Source organism: Oncorhynchus clarkii, chromosome 7 (genome assembly GCF_045791955.1).
Source record: "Oncorhynchus clarkii lewisi isolate Uvic-CL-2024 chromosome 7, UVic_Ocla_1.0, whole genome shotgun sequence".
In the NCBI taxonomy this organism is placed as follows: Eukaryota; Metazoa; Chordata; class Actinopteri; order Salmoniformes; family Salmonidae; genus Oncorhynchus; species Oncorhynchus clarkii.
In genome coordinates, this window is record NC_092153.1 from 34,450,775 (window position 1) to 34,469,926 (window position 19,152).

At 45.6% G+C, this 19,152-nt stretch overlaps 1 protein-coding gene across 1 annotated transcript in view; it reads right to left on the reverse strand.

The window, feature by feature from the left end:
• LOC139413221 (kinesin heavy chain-like) overlaps window positions 1–19,152 on the reverse strand; it is a 114,940-nt gene that overhangs the window by 27,368 nt on the left and 68,420 nt on the right. Inside the window, exons 14-21 of the mRNA XM_071160347.1 lie at window positions 18,498–18,584; window positions 18,260–18,379; window positions 18,024–18,170; window positions 9,344–9,532; window positions 4,814–4,931; window positions 4,515–4,579; window positions 4,196–4,305; window positions 1,799–1,900 (exon numbers count right to left, since the gene is read on the reverse strand). Coding sequence (XP_071016448.1) covers window positions 1,799–1,900; window positions 4,196–4,305; window positions 4,515–4,579; window positions 4,814–4,931; window positions 9,344–9,532; window positions 18,024–18,170; window positions 18,260–18,379; window positions 18,498–18,584 — 938 coding nt within the window. The remainder of the gene's footprint in view (window positions 1–1,798; window positions 1,901–4,195; window positions 4,306–4,514; window positions 4,580–4,813; window positions 4,932–9,343; window positions 9,533–18,023; window positions 18,171–18,259; window positions 18,380–18,497; window positions 18,585–19,152) is intronic.

Sequence of the window (19,152 nt, forward strand, 5' to 3'; positions counted from 1 at the left end):
TACACTTTTAGAAAAAAGGGTTCCAAAAGGGTTATTTGCGGAGGGATAGGGTTCTACCAAGAACCATTTTGATTAGAATAACTCATTTTGGAAGACAAGGCTTCTTTGTATGTCAAAGGGTTCGAACTAAAACATTTAACATCCTAAGAACTGTTTTTGGAAGAAAGTTATTTGAAAGGAAGTAAGGATTCTTTGGAAGGCCAGAAGGTTTCTACATAGAACCAAATATAATATTTCCCAGCATGATCTATAGCAGGGAGATTTTCAGAATTGTTTGTTTTACTGTAATATCTGCAGTTTTTATTGGATGATTAATTTTATGCTACACAAAGATAAATAACACAGTTTTCTAAATTCAAATCAAATCAAATTGTATTTGTAACGTACCGAATACAACAGGTGTAGACCTAAACAGAGAGTAGCAGCAGCATAAAATGGGGGGGGGGGGGGGGGGGGCAATGCAAAAAGTCTGGGTAGCCATTTGATTAGCTGTTCAGGAGTCTTATAGCTTGGAGGTAGAAGCTGTTAAGAACTCTTTTGGACCTAGGCTTGGCACTCTGGTACCGCTTGCCATGCGGTAGCAGAGAGAACAGTCTTTGACTTGGGTTGCTGGAGTCTTTCACAATTTTTAGGGCCTTCCTTAGGGTAACTAATCCAATCTGTTCATTTTCTAAACTAATCTAATCTGTTAGCAATTGGATGTGTTGCATCTGTTACTGAGATGGTTGGTCCAGTTTAGATGATTGAGGTAATGTCAGTATTTAATCTTCCCTACCCTAGTAGTCATTCTGAAAGCAGGTTGGGTGTGATTAACAATTCCACTTGTCGGCTGTCCTAACTCTTGCTGGATTCCAATAGGAATTACATATCACCTTGCAAGCCAGCATAATGTGACTTGCAGGCGTGATGTAAACCAAGAGATTCCTAACACCACATAACTATGTAATGTATTGCCGTAAATATTTACATTTTAAAAGGCAAATAAGGAAGGTGGATTCTACCCGTTCTAGGAAGAACCCTCCAAAGATAAAATGGTTATTGGTAGAACCCTTCACAGAGGGTTCTAGGAAGAACCTTTCCTAGAGTATTCTAGGCAGAATCATATGCAGGGGTTCTTTGAAGAACATATACATATAGGGTTCTAGATAGAAGAGTTCTACGCAGCACCAAAAAGGGTGCCCCTATGGGGACAAATCGGAGAACGCTGTATGGTTCTAGTTAGCACATTTTTTTAAAGAGTGCACCTATGACTTAGTGTTAGCGCACCAATGAGAGAGTGAGAGGAGTTCAAACAGAGCAGAATATGTAGGAGAAGAAGAAAAGGGACAAATCAAATTATATTTGTCCTGGCTGTGCCGCTCGTCATTTCTATCTTCTGGGCATATTTTTTCTACGAGTGTAGTGTCAGCCTATAAGGAGGTGGTAAGTGAAATGGCATTGTGGTACATGAAAAACAACCTCTCCCTCAACATCAGCAAAACACAGGAGTTGATTGTTGACTTCAGGAAGCAGAGGAAGGAACATGCCCTGATCCAATGCAGTAGAGAGAGTCAGCGTCCACATCACCGAGGACTTGACATGGAACAACAGTACGACCACTTTTGTCAAGAGGGCGCAACCATCTCCAAATGGTTCTACCTAGCACAATAAAGGGTTTGCCAATGGGGACAAACCGAAGAACCCTATATGGCTCCAGTATAAAAGTGTATGGAGTGAATTGAGATGGTCTAAAAGAGACTCACGTCAGCTCCTACAGTTGCAGGGTCATCTGACTCCTGAGACGGTGTGTGTGACTTACGTCAGCTCCTCCAGTTGCAATGTCTTGTGGTGCTCCTGACTCCTAAGACGGTCAAAGTCGCTCCTCAGCCGCTCCAACTCCAGATGAAGACGATGGTTGCGACTGATCAGGACAGAAGAGGAGGGAGGACAATATATGAGAAACAGTTTGGTGTAGCCTTCCTAATCTAGAATGCCAGGGGGTTAACTTTACCACAAATGTCATTCGTTTAGATCCCATTTTTATGAGGAAATTGGTTCTGGTTATGATTGATAGACAGGAGAGGAGGGTGAAAATGAGGGTGGAGAGAGTGCAAAGACAGAGAGAGTAGATGCGAGTGAGGAACAATCTGATGTTAATAAACTTCTAGGGGGTTAACTTAACAACAATGTAAGTACATTTACTTCCAAAATGGTCATGAAATGGTCATAAATCTGACAAAATTTTGGATTTTTTATCTAAAATGTATATAATGAATATATAAATCTGTGGAATAGATATACACTTGCTATGCTCTTACAATAAAATGGGATAGGAAAGTATAAGGCTGAGGCTGAGATTCTGGGTAGACATTTAGAGATTATATAGGTGATTTTTCAACATATGGTGCTTAAAATGCTTCAAGGCGTGTTAAAATATGCAGGCAGATGCTATGTTGGTTGGATAACAGGTATGGTATAGAATAACAAAATAGGTACTGACAGGGAGGTCGTCACACAGCAGTACAGCTGCTATCTTGTGACTGAGGTAACACTGTGAGCATAACAAAGAGAGGGAGAGGTCGGTACTGGCTCAGCGAGGTCGTCAATGATCTTTGTAACCAGCACACTAGTACAGAAATCTACAGATGGAGGTAAGGTTGTGAGTCAGGTTAGGTAGAATGACAATGAGAGAGCAATGGGAGGGAGGAGAGAGGGAGAGAGGACAACAGTACAGATACATAGCGTGACAGAGCATTACAAGGGTAGAGACTGACAGTAAGAAGGAGATGAAAGTACTGATTCACAGAGGTCGTCCCACAAAGCAGTACATCTGCAGGCTATGTAGTGAGGTGACACTGTGAGGTAGAGTAGAGAATAACAATGAGAGGGAATCGAAGGGAGAGAGGAGGGAAGTGTCATGGCTCTCCTGACAGTGGATCAAAGGAACCATCAGCTAGGCAAATGCTTTAAGATAGCCAAACCCCTTCTCTCCCACGGAAGAGGGGGTGGGGGGGGGGGCTGTGCCGGTCTTGACACCTTAACACTGGGTCTTACATTTAGAGAGAATTAACTTTCTCTTCCTTGCCCTGCAGTATTGGAAACTGAAACTCCTTTGTTACTGAGAGACTCTTGCCAACCAAAACATTTTTTCTCCACGTCACGAATGGTTAATACAAGACCAGACAGGTGGCTACCCGGCAGAAAATGGTGATACCCGTACATTGCCGGGTTACTACTGGCATGTAAAGTGGTTGGGAGCTGGACCCTAAATAATCAACCATTGATTCCAAAAGATGTGAGACGTTAGTCTACACGTTGAAATAGTGAGAAACTGAAGCTCTCAACCTCAACACTAGAAAATAAGATAACCTCACCTAGGAGACCAGAAACATTCACAGTCTGCAGCTGAAGTCTCAGTTCCACCAAACACTCTACTAACAGAGAAGCTCTACAAAGAAGAAGGACATTGTGACCACAGGTGGACAATCAGAGCCTCACAGCGAGCCGCTACCCATATAGACGGATCAATTGGTTTCAACAGAGAGACAACAGAGAAAGACATCTACGCATAAATACAGTATATGGCATTTCTTATCCGAATGAGCGGTGGTCAGGGTGCTAAGTATTCTGGTTACTTGGAGCGTAGTTTCCAAATGTATTTACGATAAGTTGACTCTCTTTGTCTCTGTATCTCTTTATCTTTCCCCGCCCCCTTTCCATTGTATAACAAGCCGTCATATCGTGTCAGTCCACTAGGGACTTTTATTTCATGTAAATGTGTATGTGTCTACTGTGTTACTATTTAGTTAGTTAGTAAATAAATAATTAAGCCAATTTGTGTATTGATGTATGAGACTGATGAGGTAATGATTGATGTAAGCGATATCTATATATCTTTAGAGTTTAAGTCGGGAGATAGTAACTTGTTAAACAACTTCCCCATGGTGCCCCAAATTCCTTAATTGTTACATGATCAATTCAATTGAGTAAAAATTAAACATAGTTAATTTATTTTATAAATAACAGTCATCAGGTTAATGATAGTCACGTCACGACAAGAGGGAAAGGGAGCGAGAGAAGAAGATGATGAGAGAGAGGAAGAGAGGAAGGTACTTACTCAGTGAAAGGGAGATGAAGGTTGAGAGAGTGACAAATGGATATCTGAGGAGAGGGGGATCGAGGGGTAGAGGGTTATGGAGGGAAGAGAGGTACTGACTCAGTGAGGTCGTCAATGATCTTCTGTTTCTCGTTGATGTCGTCTCGGAGACGTCCCAGTTGCTTGTGGTGCGTCTCACGATGAGACTCCATCTGCTGCACCAGAGCCCTCTGAAATAGGGAGAGAAACAGACAGTTAGCACCCACACACAAACACAGGGAGACAGACATGCACAGGTGCACACACACACACACACACACACACACACACACACACACACACACACACACACACACACACACACAGCGTTTAAAACACAAAATACATTGAATAATGATAATTCATCATTTCCACCACATAGTCAGTAAGCATTAGTTACCTTAACATCAGCAGACTCTTCGATGTCCGCCTGGTTCTCTCCCTTTGTCATCTCTGACATGCTCTCTGAAACACACACAAATATTTGCATTTCAGCGTATGCCTACAAACAAGTCACTTTACTGTCATTTCACTCGTCATTTCAGTGTCGCTGGAATGCATACACAGTGTTGCACTAATTGTAGTGTCAGTCATTGAGTCATGTACCCTGTGCCAGAAGTTTTACTTTGCACCTGGATTTTAAAACTCAGTTTAACACTGCACTGCATTATGTTGTAGTCATTGGGATGACAAATTTACCTTGGGCATGGAGTTTGGCCAGGTCTTCACTCAGAGAGTCATAGTTATCCTCCAGCTGTCTATTCTTCAGCTCTATGTTCTGCATGTACTCTGTCAGGGAGTGGATCTTCGCCTCATGCTGCACACACATAAAACACAATCAATGATACAACCAATGTTATGACCAATGAGAATCAACCTCACACCCTCAAATAAAATATAATTTTTATTTGTCACATACACATGGTTAGCAGATGTTAATGCGAGTGAAGCGAAATGCTTGGCCTTCTAGTTCCGACAATGCAGTAATAACCAACAAGTAATCTAGCTAACAATTCCAAAACTACTACCCTCACCACCTGGGGGCGGCCCGTCAGGAAGTCCAGTACCCAGTTGCACAGGGCGGGGTCGAGACCCAGGGTCTCGAGCTTGATGACGAGCTTGGAGGGCACTATGGTGTTAAATGCCGAGCTGTAGTCGATGAACAGCATTCTCACATAGGTATTCCTCTTGTCCAGATGGGTTAGGGCAGTGTGCAGTGTGGTTGAGATTGCATCGTCTGTGGACCTATTTGGGCGGTAAGCAAATTGGAGTGGGTCTAGGGTGTCAGGTAGGGTGGAGGTGATATGGTCCTTGACTAGTCTCTCAAAGCACTTCATGATGATGGAAGTGAGTGCTACGGGGTAGTCGTTTAGCTCAGTTACCTTAGCTTTCTTGGGAACAGGAACAATGGTGGCCCTCTTGAAGCATGTGGGAACAACAGACTGGGATTGATTGATTGAATATGTCCGTAAACACACCAGCCAGCTGGTCTGCGCATGCTCTGAGGGCGCGGCTGGGGATGCCGTCTGGGCCTGCAGCCTTGCGAGGGTTGACACGTTTAACTGTTTTCCTCACATCGGCTGCAGTGAAGGAGAGTCCGCATGTTTTAGTTGCGGGCCGTGTCAGTGGCACTGTATTGTCCTCAAAGCGGGCAAAAAAGTTATTTAGTCTGCCTGGGAGCAAGACATCCTGGTCCGTGACTGGGCTGGTTTTCTTTTTGTAATCCGTGATTGACTGTAGACCCTGCCACATACCTCTTGTGTCTGAGCCATTGAATTGAGATTCTACTTTGTCTCTATACTGACGCTTAGCTTGTTTGATTGCCTTGCGGAGGGAATAGTTACACTGTTTGTATTCGGTCATGTTTCCGGTCACCTTGCCCTGATTAAAAGCAGTGGTTCGGGCTTTCAGTTCCACGCGAATGCTGCCATCAATCCACGGTTTCTGGTTTGGGAATGTTTTAATCGTTGCTATGGGAACAACATCTTCAACGCACGTTCTAATGAACTCGCTCACCGAATCAGCGTATTCGTCAATACGAAACATATCCCAGTCCACGAGATGGAAGCAGTCTTGGAGTGTGGAATCAGATTGGTTGGACCAGCGTTGAACAGACCTCAGCGCGGGAGCTTCTTGTTTTAGTTTCTGTCTGTAGGCAGGGATCAACAAAATGGAGTCGTGGTCAGCTTTTCCGAAAGGAGAGAGGGGCAGGGCCTTATATGCGTCGCGGAAGTTAGAATAGCAATGATCCAAGGTTTTTCCAGCACTGGTTGCGCAATCGATTTGCTGATAAAATTTAGGGAGTCTTGTTTTCAGATTATCCTTGTTAAAATCCCCAGCTACAATGAATGCAGCCCCCGGATAAATGGATTCCAGTTTGCAAAGAGTCAAATAAAGTTCGTTCAGAGCCATCGATGTGTCTGCTTGGGGGGGAATATATACGGCTGTGATTATAATCGAAGAGAATTCCCTTGGTAGATAATGCGGTCGACATTTGTTTGTGAGGAATTCTAAATCAGGTGAACAGAAGGACTTGAGTATCTGTATGTTGTTATAATCACACCACGTCACGTTAACCATGAAGCATACGCCCCCGCCCCTCTTCTTACCAGAAAGATGTTTGTTTCTGTCTGCGCGATGCGAGAGAAACCAGCTGGCTGCACCGACTCCGATAGCGTCTCTCCAGTGAGCCATGTTTCCGTGAAGCAAAGAACGTTACAGTCTCTGATGTCCCTCTGGAATGCTACCCTTGCTCGGATTTCATCAACCTTGTTGTCAAGAGACTGGACATTGGCGAGAAGAATGCTAGGGAGTGGTGCACGATGTGCCCGTCTCCGGAGTCTGACCAGAAGACCGCTCCGTTTCCCCCTTTTACGAAGTCTGGGGTTTTTTGTGAGTTTTTTTGGGTCGCCGGCTGGGATCCATTCCGTTGTCCTGGGTGAAAGGCAGAACACAGGATCCGCTTCGCGAAAGTCATATTCTTGGTCGTACTGATGGTGAGTTGACGCTGCTCTTATGTTCAGTAGTTCTTCTCGACTGTATGTAATGAAACCTAAGATGACCTGGGGTACCAATGTAAGAAATAACACGTAAAAAAAACAAAAAACTGCATAGTTTCCTAGGAACGCGAAGCGAGGCGGCCATCTCTGTCGGCGCCGGAAGTACACACATTATTGGAAGTACACACATTATAAGACACCCTAACAAGATGATGAGGTGCAGGAAGATACTTGAATGAAAGCATAAGGTAACATCCACACATCTGGCATCAGAGCAAATTAGCTTTCCACTTGAATGACAAAACCAATGGAAAATGAAAAACGGATCAGTGATGGCTAGAATGTCGGTGACGTCGATCGCCAAACACCTCCCGAACAAGGAGAGGAGGAAAGCGTGACAAATTATCTGTCTGTAAACAATTGTTGAAAAAATGACTTGTGTCATGCACAAAGTAGATGTCCTAACCGACTTGCCAAATCTAAAGTGTATATAAACTTCCGACTTGAACTGTAGGTGTTCCTTTTGCCCAGGTGGGAAAGGGCAGTGTGGAGTGCGATTGGTTCGCTCATGCTCTGAGTACACCCCTGGTCTGATCCAGTGGCCTTGTGAATGTTGACCTTTTTAAAGGTCTTGCTCACATCGGCTACGGAGAGTATGATCAACATGTTTGTACATACTCACAGAGTTGTTTTTCCTTAATGTAAAACTCAAATGGGAAGTTTCATGCAGCCATTTAGGCAGCATATCAAACACAAGCAAGACACAGACACAAAGTCTAATTAGCAATTGAATGTTATGTTTTCATCATCATTGCAAACATTGGCTAGGCACGAGGCAGACAGGCAGTCAGTAGTGGTGTTTTTCAGCAACTCTGGCTGGTGGCTATGCTATGGCAGCAACTACAGTACAAAGATTAGCCTACATCATGGATGGGCAACTGCGGCCCCCCTTTTGTAGGCCTGCAACCGGGGGGCCTCTATGTATTTTGTAAGTCACTCTCACTCAGATATCATATGAAAAACTGCAAACAGTTCTCTCCAACCTAAGGCAAAATGTGTAGAATTTCAGGAAATTAGTTATAATGTTATAACATTTTAGTATCTTCTTTTGCTAGCAAGTTGGATGGGCCCCTCCAACGAATCTTCACTTAGGGCCCCCAAAAGGCCGGCTCTGACTGCATACACTTTCCATGGCTCTGACTGCATACACTGACTGCATACACCTTTCCACTGCATAAACTTTCCATGGATGTGGGATGCAGACCTCTGAGCCACTGTGGCCCCTCCTGATGAGTTATGATTTTTTTGTGTTGCCCATCCCTCACCTCCATCACACAAAACACAGAGGGTGTTCTTTAATGGAAGCCTCTCCAAGATAATCCAGGTAGAATCAGGAATTCCACAGAGCAGCTGTCTAGGTCCCTTAATTTTTTCAACCTTTACTAACAACATGCTTTGAGTAAAGCCAGTGTGTTTCTGTATACGGATGACTCAACACTATACACGTCAGCTACTACAGAGACTGAAATGACTGCACTTAACAAAGAGCTGCAGTTAGTGTCAGAATGGGTGCAAGGAATAAATTAGTATTTAAAAAATCTAAAAGCATTGCATTTGGGACAAATCATTCACTAAACCCTAAACCTCAACTACTGTAAATCTTATAATGAATAATGTGGAAATTGACCAGGTTGAGGTGACTAAACTGCTTGGAGTATCCCTGGATTGTAAACTGTCATGGTCAAAACATATTAATACAACAGTAGCTAAGGTGGGGAGAAGTTTGTCCATAATAAAGTGGTACTCTGCTCTCGTAACAGCACTATCAACAAGGCAGGTCCTACAGGCCCTAGTTTGTCCCATCTGGACTACTGTTCAGTTGTGTGTTCAGGTGCCACAAAGAAATGTGCATTTGGCTCCAAACAGGGCAGCACGGATGGCCCCTTGGATGTACACAGAGAGTTAACATTAATAATATGCATGTCAATCTCTAATGGCTCAAAGTGGAAGAGAGACTGACTTCAACACTACTTGCATTTGTGAGAGGCATTTGACACCCATTCATACCCCAAAAGACATGAAACATTAGCAATAATTTCTAGTGAAAAAACACAACTATAAAAAATATGTGGAAATAGCGTTTTGGAAATAAACTCTTCAAATGTACTTCTAGTATACCCTTGATTATTCTGCATACTAAAAGGTACTCTGAGTATGCCCTGTCCCTGACCTGTGAGATGAGGAGTTGGCAGGAGGACAGCTCTCTTCCCGTCTCCTCCATCTTCCTATGACACTCCATCTGAAGGCTCTCCAGCTGACGACAGCGTTTCACCATGGACTTGACCTCCGACTTGATCTTACTGATGTAGAGACGGGCCACCGTAAACTCCTCCTCGATCGCACCCGTTATTTCCATCGGCTGGGGGAAGAGACAAAGATTACCATTATCATTGATTCAATATGTTCCTATATGTTTGCTTTGGCAATGTATATGGTTACACTTTCCACGCCAATAAAGCCTTTTGAATTTGAGAGACAGAAAAAGGAGAGAGCTGAACAGAGAGTAGGAGACAGAGAATGAAAGAAAGAAAGAAAGAAAGAAAGAAAGAAAGAAAGAAAGAAAGAAAGAAAGAAAGAAAGAAAGAAAGAAAGAAAGAAAGAAAGAAAGAAAGAAAGAAAGAGAAAGAAAGAGAGAGAGAGAGAAAGAAAGAAAGAGAGAAAGAAAGAGAGAGAGAGAGAAAGAAAGAAAGAGAGAAAGAAAGAGAGAGAGAGAGAAAGAAAGAAAGAGAGAAAGAAAGAGAGAGAGAGAGAGAGAGAGAGAGAGAGAAAGAGAATGAGGCAAAGAGAAAAACTTCTGCCGTTTATTTGTAAAAACAAACATCCATTATATTACAGATCATTTAGCAAACGCCACATCAATTACAATCTAAATATGACAACGTTGATGTTGTCTCCCTGACAACTGGCATGCTGTACTTCCGCTGAGGGCCTTTTGGAGTGAAACTTCAAAGTAATGTTTTTCATACCAGAAAAAGATGAACTCTTAAAATCATAAAATGAGAGATAGCTGTGCCTATCTGGGCCTGTATTCAGAAAGTATATCAGGCGTGCTGACTGGATCACGTTTTCCTTTTAGATCACAATGACTAAGATACAGTGGCAAGAAAAGGTATGTGAACCCTTTGGAAGTACCTGGGTTTCTGCATAAATTGGTCATAACATTTGATCTGATCTTCATCTAGGTCACAACAATAGACAAACAAAGTCTGCTTAACCTAATAACACAAACAATTATGCGTTTTCATGTCTTTGTTGAACACACCGTGTAAACATTCACAGTGCAGGGTGGGAAAAGTATGTGAACCCTTGGATTTAATAACTGGTTGACCCTCCTTTGAAAGCAATAACCTCAACCAAATGTTTTCTGTAGCTGTGGATCAGAACTGCACAATGGTCAGGAGGAATTTTGGACCCTTCCTCTTTACAATACTGTTTCAGTTCAGCAATATTCTTGGGATGTCTGGTGTGAACTGCTCTCTTGAGGTCATGCCACAGCATCTCAATCGGGTTGAGGTCAGGACTCTGACTGGGCCACCCCAGAATGCGTATTTTCTGCTGTTGAAGCCATTCTGTTTATTTATTTCTGTGTTTTGGGTCATTGTCCTGTTGATTCACCCATCTTCTGTTGAGCTTCAATTGGCGGACAGTAGCCTAACATTCTCCTGCAAAATGTCTTGATAAACTTGGGAATTCATTTTTCTGTCGATGATAGCAAGCTATCCAAGCCCTGAGGCAGCAAAGCAGCCCCAAACCATGATGCTCCCTCCACCCTACTTTACAGTTGGGATGAAGTTTTGATGTTGGTGTGCTGTGGCTTTTTTTCTCCACACATAGTGTTGTGTGTTCCTTCCAAACAACTCAACTGTAGTTTCATCTGTCAACAAAATATTTTGCCAGTAGTGTTGTGAAACATCCAGGTACACTTTTGTAACCCTTTCCAGCTTCATGCAAGTCAACAATTCTTATCGTAGGTCTGCGATCTCTTTTCGAGGCATGGTTCACATCAGGCAATGCTTCTTGTGAATAGCAAACTCAAATTTTGTGAGTGGTTTTTATAGGTCAAGACAGCTCTAACCGACATCTCCAATCTCGTCTCATTGATTGAACTCCAGGTTAGCTGACTCCTGACTCCAATTAGCTTTTGGAGAAGCCATTAGCCTAGGGGTTCACATACTGTTATGGTGAGTGAATGAGGACCCAAAAGCGAACTAACTTAAACAGAGCTTCTTTAATAACCAAACATAGGTAGGCTCAGATAGACCGGCAGATTCCGACAGGACAGGACAAGGTTACAGCAAACATGACGATAGTCTGGCTCAGGCATGAAACACAAACAAGAATCCGACAAGGACAGGAACAGAAACAGAGAGAGATATAGGGACCTAATCAGAGGGAAAAAGGGAACAGGTGGGAAACGGGGTGAATGGGTAGTTAGAGGAGACAAGGAACAGCTGGGAGAAAGCGGGGGAGAAAAGGTAACCTAACAACGACCAGCAGAGGGAGACAGGGTGAAGGGAAAGGACAGAGACAAGACACAACATGACAGTACCCCCCCACTCACCGAGCGCCTCCTGGCGCACTCGAGGAGGAAACCTGGCGGCAACGGAGGAAATCCTCGATCAGCGCACGGTCCAGCACGTCCCGAGAGGGAACCCAACTCCTCTCCTCAGGACCGTACCCCTCCCAATCGACAAGGTACTGGTGACCACGGCCCCGAGGACGCATGTCCAAAATCCTGCGGACCCTGTAGATGGGTGCGCCCTCGACAAGGATGGGGGGGGGGGGGGGAAGACGAGCGGGGGCGCGAAGAACGGGCTTAATACAGGAGACATGGAAGACCGGGTGGACGCGACGAAGGTATCGCGGAAGAAGAAGTCGAACTGCGACAGGATTAATGACCCGAGAAATACGGAACGGACCAATGAACCGCGGGGTCAACTTGCGAGAAGCCGTCTTAAGGGGAAGGTTCTGAGTGGAGAGCCAAACTCTCTGACCGCGACAATATCTAGGACTCTTAGTTCTACGCTTATTAGCAGCCCTCACAGTCTGCGCCCTATAACGGCAAAGTGCAGACCTGACCCTCTTCCAGGTGCGCTCGCAACGTTGGACAAAAGCCTGAGCGGAGGGGACGCTGGACTCGGCGAACTGAGATGAGAACAGCGGAGGCTGGTACCCGAGGCTACTCTGAAAAGGAGATAGCCCGGTCGCAGACGAAGGAAGCGAGTTGTGGGCGTATTCTGCCCAGGGGAGCTGTTCTGACCAAGACGCAGGGTTGCGAAAAGAAAGACTGCGTAAGATGCGACCAATAGTCTGATTGGCCCGTTCTGCTTGACCGTTAGACTGGGGGTGAAAGCCGGAAGAGAGACTGACGGAAGCCCCAATCAAACGGCAAAACTCCCTCCAAAATTGAGACGTGAATTGCGGACCTCTGTCCGAAACGACGTCTGACGGAAGGCCATGAATTCTGAAAACATTCTCGATGATGATTTGTGCCGTCTCTTTAGCAGAAGGAAGCTTAGCAAGGGGAATGAAATGAGCCGCCTTAGAGAACCTATCGACAACCGTAAGAATAACAGTCTTCCCCGCTGACGAAGGCAGTCCGGTGACAAAATCTAAGGCGATGTGAGACCACGGTCGAGAGGGAATAGGAAGCGGCCTGAGACGGCCGGCAGGAGGAGAGTTACCGGACTTAGTCTGCGCGCAGACCGAACAAGCAGCCACGAAACGACGCGTGTCATGCTCCCGGGTGGGCCACCAAAAACGCTGGCGAATGGAAGCAAGCGTACCCCGAACGCCAGGGTGGCCGGCTAACTTGGCAGAGTGAGCCCACTGAAGAACGGCCAGACGAGTAGGAACGGGAACGAAAAGAAGGTTCCTAGGACAAGCGCGCGGCGACGGAGTGTGAGTGAGCGCTTGTTTTACCTGCCTCTCAATTCCCCAGACAGTCAACCCGACAACACGCCCCTCAGGGAGAATCCCCTCGGGGTCAGTGGAGGCTACTGAAGAACTGAAGAGACGAGACAAAGCATCAGGCTTGGTGTTCTTAGAGCCCGGACGATAAGAAATCACGAACTCGAAACGAGCGAAAAACAGCGCCCAACGCGCCTGACGCGCATTAAGTCGTTTGGCAGAACGGATGTACTCAAGGTTCCTATGGTCAGTCCAAACGACAAAAGGAACGGTCGCCCCCTCCAACCACTGTCGCCATTCGCCTAGGGCTAACCGGATGGCGAGCAGTTCGCGGTTACCCACATCATAGTTACGTTCCGACGGCGACAGGCGATGAGAAAAATACGCGCATGGGTGGACCTTGTCGTCAGAGAGGGAGCGCTGAGAAAGAATGGCTCCCACGCCCACCTCTGACGCGTCAACCTCGACAACGAACTGTCTAGAGACGTCAGGTGTAACAAGGATAGGAGCGGATGTAAAACGATTCTTGAGGAGATCAAAAGCTCCCTGGGCGGAAACGGACCACTTAAAGCACGTCTTGACAGAAGTAAGGGCTGTGAGAGGAGCTGCCACCTGACCGAAATTACGGATGAAACGACGATAGAAGTTCGCGAAGCCGAGAAAGCGCTGCAGCTCGACGCGTGACTTAGGGACGGGCCAATCAATGACAGCTTGGACCTTAGCGGGATCCATCTTAATGCCTTCAGCGGAAATAACAGAACCGAGAAATGTGACGGAGGAGGCATGAAAAGTGCACTTCTCAGCCTTCACAAAAAGACAATTCTCTAAAAGGCGCTGGAGGACACGTCGAACGTGCTGAACATGAATCTGGAGTGACGGTGAAAAAATCAGGATATCGTCAAGGTAAACGAAAACAAAGATGTTCAGCATGTCTCTCAGGACATCATTGACTAATGCCTGAAAGACAGCTGGAGCGTTAGCGAGGCCGAAAGGAAGAACCCGGTATTCAAAGTGCCCTAACGGAGTGTTAAACGCCGTCTTCCACTCGTCCCCCTCCCTGATGCGCACGAGATGGTAAGCGTTACGAAGGTCCAACTTAGTGAAAAACCTGGCTCCCTGCAGGATCTCGAAGGCTGAAGACATAAGAGGAAGCGGATAACGATTCTTCACTGTTATGTCATTCAGCCCTCGATAATCTATGCAGGGGCGCAGAGACCCGTCCTTCTTCTTGACAAAAAAAAACCCCGCTCCGGCGGGAGAGGAGGAGGGGACTATGGTACCGGCGTCAAGAGCTACAGACAAATAATCTTCGAGAGCCTTACGTTCGGGAGCCGACAGAGAGTATAGTCTACCCCGGGGGGGGTGGTTCCCGGAAGGAGATCAATACTACAATCATACGACCGGTGTGGAGGAAGAGAGGTGGCCCTGGACCGACTGAACACCGTGCGCAGATCGTGATATTCCTCCGGCACCCCTGTCAAATCACCAGGCTCCTCCTGTGAAGAAGAGACAGAGGAAACAGGAGGGATAGCAGACATTAAACATTTCACATGACAAGAGACGTTCCAGGAGAGGATAGAATTACTAGACCAATTAATGGAAGGATTATGACAAACTAGCCAGGGATGGCCCAAAACAACAGGTGTAAAAGGTGAACGAAAAATTAAAAAAGAAATGGTTTCACTATGATTACCAGAAACAGTGAGGGTTAAAGGTAGCGTCTCACGCTGAATCCTGGGGAGAGGACTACCATCCAGGGCGAACAAGGCCGTGGGCTCCTTTAACTGTCTGAGAGGAATGTCATGTTCCCGAGCCCAGGTCTCGTCCATAAAACAGCCCTCCGCCCCAGAGTCTATTAAGGCACTGCAGGAAGCTGACGAACCGGTCCAGCGTAGATGGACCGACAAGGTAGTGCAGGATCTTGAAGGAGAGACAGGAGTAGTAGCGCTCACCAGTAGCCCTCCGCTTACTGACGAGCTCTGGCCTTTTACTGGACATGAAGTGACAAAATGACCAGCGGAACCGCAATAGAGACAGAGGCGGTTGGTGATTCTCCGTTCCCTCTCCTTAGTCGAGATGCGGATACCTCCCAGCTGCATGGGCTCAGCACCCGAGCCGGCAGAGGAAGATGGTAGTGATGCGGAGAGGGGGGCGACGGAGAGCGCGAGCTCCTTTCCACGAGCTCGGTGACGAAGATCAACCCGTCGCTCAATGCGAATAGCGAGTTCAATCAAGGAATCCACGCTGGAAGGAACCTCCCGGGAGAGAATCTCATCCTTTACCTCTGCGCGGAGACCCTCCAGAAGACGAGCGAGCAAGGCCGGCTCGTTCCAGCCACTGGAGACAGCAAGAGTGCGAAACTCAATAGAGTAGTCTGTTATGGATCGATTGCCTTGACATAGGGAAGACAGGGCCCTGGAAGCCTCCTCCCCAAAAACAGATCGATCAAAAACCCGTATCATCTCCTCCTTAAAGTCCTGATACTGGTTAGTACACTCAGCCCTTGCCTCCCAGATTGCCGTGCCCCACTCACGAGCCCGTCCAATAAGGAGAGATATGACGTAGGCGACACGAGCAGTGCTCCTGGAGTAAGTGTTGGGCTGGAGAGAAAACACAATATCACACTGGGTGAGGAACGAGCGGCATTCAGTGGGCTCCCCAGAGTAACACGGCGGGTTATTGATTCTGGGCTCCGGAGATTCGAAAGCCCTGGAAGTGGCCGGTGGATCGAGGCGGAGATGGTGAACCTGTTCTGTGAGGTTGGAGACTTGGGTGGCCAGGGTCTCAACGGCATGTCGAGCAGCAGACACTTCCTGCTCGTGTCTGCCTAGCATCGCTCCCTGGATCCCGACGGCTGAGTGGAGAGGATCCGAAGTCGCTGGGTCCATTCTTGGTCGGATTCTTCTGTTATGGTGAGTGAATGAGGACCCAAAAGCGAACTAACTTAAACAGAGCTTCTTTAATAACCAAACATAGGTAGGCTCAGATAGACCGGCAGATTCCGACAGGACAGGACAAGGTTACAGCAAACATGACGATAGTCTGGCTCAGGCATGAAACACAAACAAGAATCCGACAAGGACAGGAACAGAAACAGAGAGAGATATAGGGACCTAATCAGAGGGAAAAAGGGAACAGGTGGGAAACGGGGTGAATGGGTAGTTAGAGGAGACAAGGAACAGCTGGGAGAAAGCGGGGGAGAAAAGGTAACCTAACAACGACCAGCAGAGGGAGACAGGGTGAAGGGAAAGGACAGAGACAAGACACAACATGACACATACTTTTTCCTACATACACTGTGAATGTTTAAATGATGTAGTCAATATAGACAAGAAAAGTGTGTTAATATGTGTGTTATTAGTTTAAGCACACTGTGTTTGTCTATTGTTGTGACTTAGATGAAGATCAGATTAAACCAATTTATTCACATACTTTTTCTTGCCAATGTATATGGACTGGGGAACCTAGCCTCGAACTCCAGTGTTCTAGGAGCGGTTCTCAGAGATAAATGTTTAGCGTCTAGATCAGCACTCCTATTTTTTATACAGGTGTACAGGCCATACATAGAATTATTGGTGACTCAAGGAACCCTGGTGATCCTCGTGGAACCCCTGGAATTCCTTAAGCGACCATTGCTAGTCAATGGTTCATATTTGCACCTTCAGTTAGTTGAGGGGTTCTTGGAGGAAACTTGAATGGTTCAATGTAGGAACGGGTTCCTGGTGGAACCCTGGAGTGGAGGCGTGGCTTAGTAGTGGCGTGGCTTTAAGATAGGTGCGGCAGTTGGCCTAGTGGTTAGTGCGTTGGGCCAGTAACCGGAAGGTTGCTAGATTGAATCCCTGAGCTGAAAAAGTAAAAATATGTTGTTCTGCCCCTGAACAAGGCAGTTAACCCACTGTTCCCCGGGAGGCTGTCATTGTAAATAAGAATTTGTTCTTAACTGACTCGCCTGGTTAAATAAATAAAAAAGATAGATATTTTTTGGGCCACCCGTTAGAGCAAATGTCATTACATCTGTTAGGTTGTACTGCCATTAGACGTTAAGGTTCAACTCTGACAGTTTTGAAGTTTCAATTAAGCTAACAGAGGTGTATGATCCCCTCAAAAGCCTATGCAAATCCCAAAGGTACCCCTTTATTACTGTATGTAATCAGCAATGTTAATATTATATTAGAATATATACTGTAAAACATATCCAAGAAACGTTTTAATTTACACAAACTTAACATGATGAACAGGAATGACATTTAAGCTAAAGGGTGACCAAAAATAAATATCTGAATGCCAAACCTCCAATAAGCTAGACCTTCAGTCTGATAGGCTGCCACCTCTACATTACATTATTAAAAATACCCTTTTCAGAAGGCGAACCTTTTTCAGCAGGAAAGGTTCTGCCTGTACGGCAACCCAAAATGTTCTTTCAGGCACCTTTACTTCTATGAGGGTGCAACAGGTAGCCTAGTGGATACTGCGTTGAGCCAGTAACCGAAAGGTTGCAAGATCAAATCCCTGAGCTGACATGGTTAACATTTGTTGTTCTGCCCCTGAACAAGGCAGTTAACTGTGGCCGTCATTGTAGATAAGAATTTGCTCTTAACTGACTTGCCTATTTAAAAAAAGGTCAAAAAATAAGTGTAGTCTTGGTAATAGCAGACCACAAGAAGTTGGTGTCACCTTAATTGGGGAGAATGGGCTTGTGGTAATGACTTGAGTGGAATCAGTGGAATGGTATCAAACACATGGTTTCCAGGTGTTTGATTCCATTTGCTTCATTCTGGCCATTATTATGAGCTGTTCTCCCCTCAGCAGCCTCCACTGTAGCAGACGTACCAGTTTGATGTCCTTTTTGTTAAGTAAAAATCAGGTATCAAGAATCAACAATCAAGCAAAGTGAAGTCAACTCAGAAATCATCTTTTTACAACTAAAGTAAAGTATTGACCAGTTTGATGTCTTTGTTGCCTACGATGGCACTGAACTCAGAGAGGTCCCTCATTAGGCCGTTGAGAACCTCAGCGATGCGTTTCCTCTGATGACTGCTCACTTCCTGTAGACGAGACAGCTCCGCCTCAATTCGCATCAGGTGGGCCTGGAGTTGGGAGGAGAAGGGCGGATGGGGACAGATGTACGTAAAGGACGGACGAACAGATTAAGTGTAATCCCCTCCCTCTGACGTACCATTTTCTTAGCCAGTTCCTCAGCCAGTAGTTTGTTCTGTAGACTCTTATCCTCCACCTCCTGGCTCTTCTCGTCATAGTTAACAGCCAGCTCCTCTAAGGCCTGTAGAACCTCCTTCACCTATAGACCACAAGTGAAATCAGTAACTGACTTTATTATTGTAATTTACTGGCTCTATATGTATTCAATTGTCAAATAAATTCAATCAATCAATCACTCAATTAATCGGCCAACCAACCTCCGCCTTGGCAATGTCACTCTCCATCTGTAGTCTGCCCAGCTCTGATGACACCTTCTCACTGTCCCCACGGGAGGAGACCAGGAGCTGGGAGTTACACAAAAACCCAATAACCATCACTCACTTATCTTCGATAGCTCCTTAGAGCATAGCGCCTCAACATTTGGGCCAGTTCCCAGGCTGAATAACCATAACCATAGCATTAGAAATAAAATAAAAGTGATGACAGATTATCCAACGTGAGTTGAGTTTTCAGTACAATTGCCAAATGAAATTACACTGAACAAAAATAACTGCAACATGCAACAATTTCAAAGAGTTTTACTGAGTTACAGTTCAAGGAAATCAGTAAATTGTAATAAATTAATTCAGGCTTAATCTATGGATTTCACATGACTGGGAATACAGATACGCATCTGTTGATACTTAAAAAAAAGTAGGAGCCTGGATCAGAACACCAATCAGTATCTGGTGTGACCACCATTTGCCTCATGCAGCGCGACACATCTCCTTTGCAAAGAGTTGATCAAGCTGTTGATTGTTGCCTGTGGAATGTTGTCCCACTCTTCCTCAATGGCTGTGTGATGTTGCTGGATATTGGCGGGAACTAGAACAGGCTGTCGTACAAGTCAATCCAGAGCATCCCAAACATGCT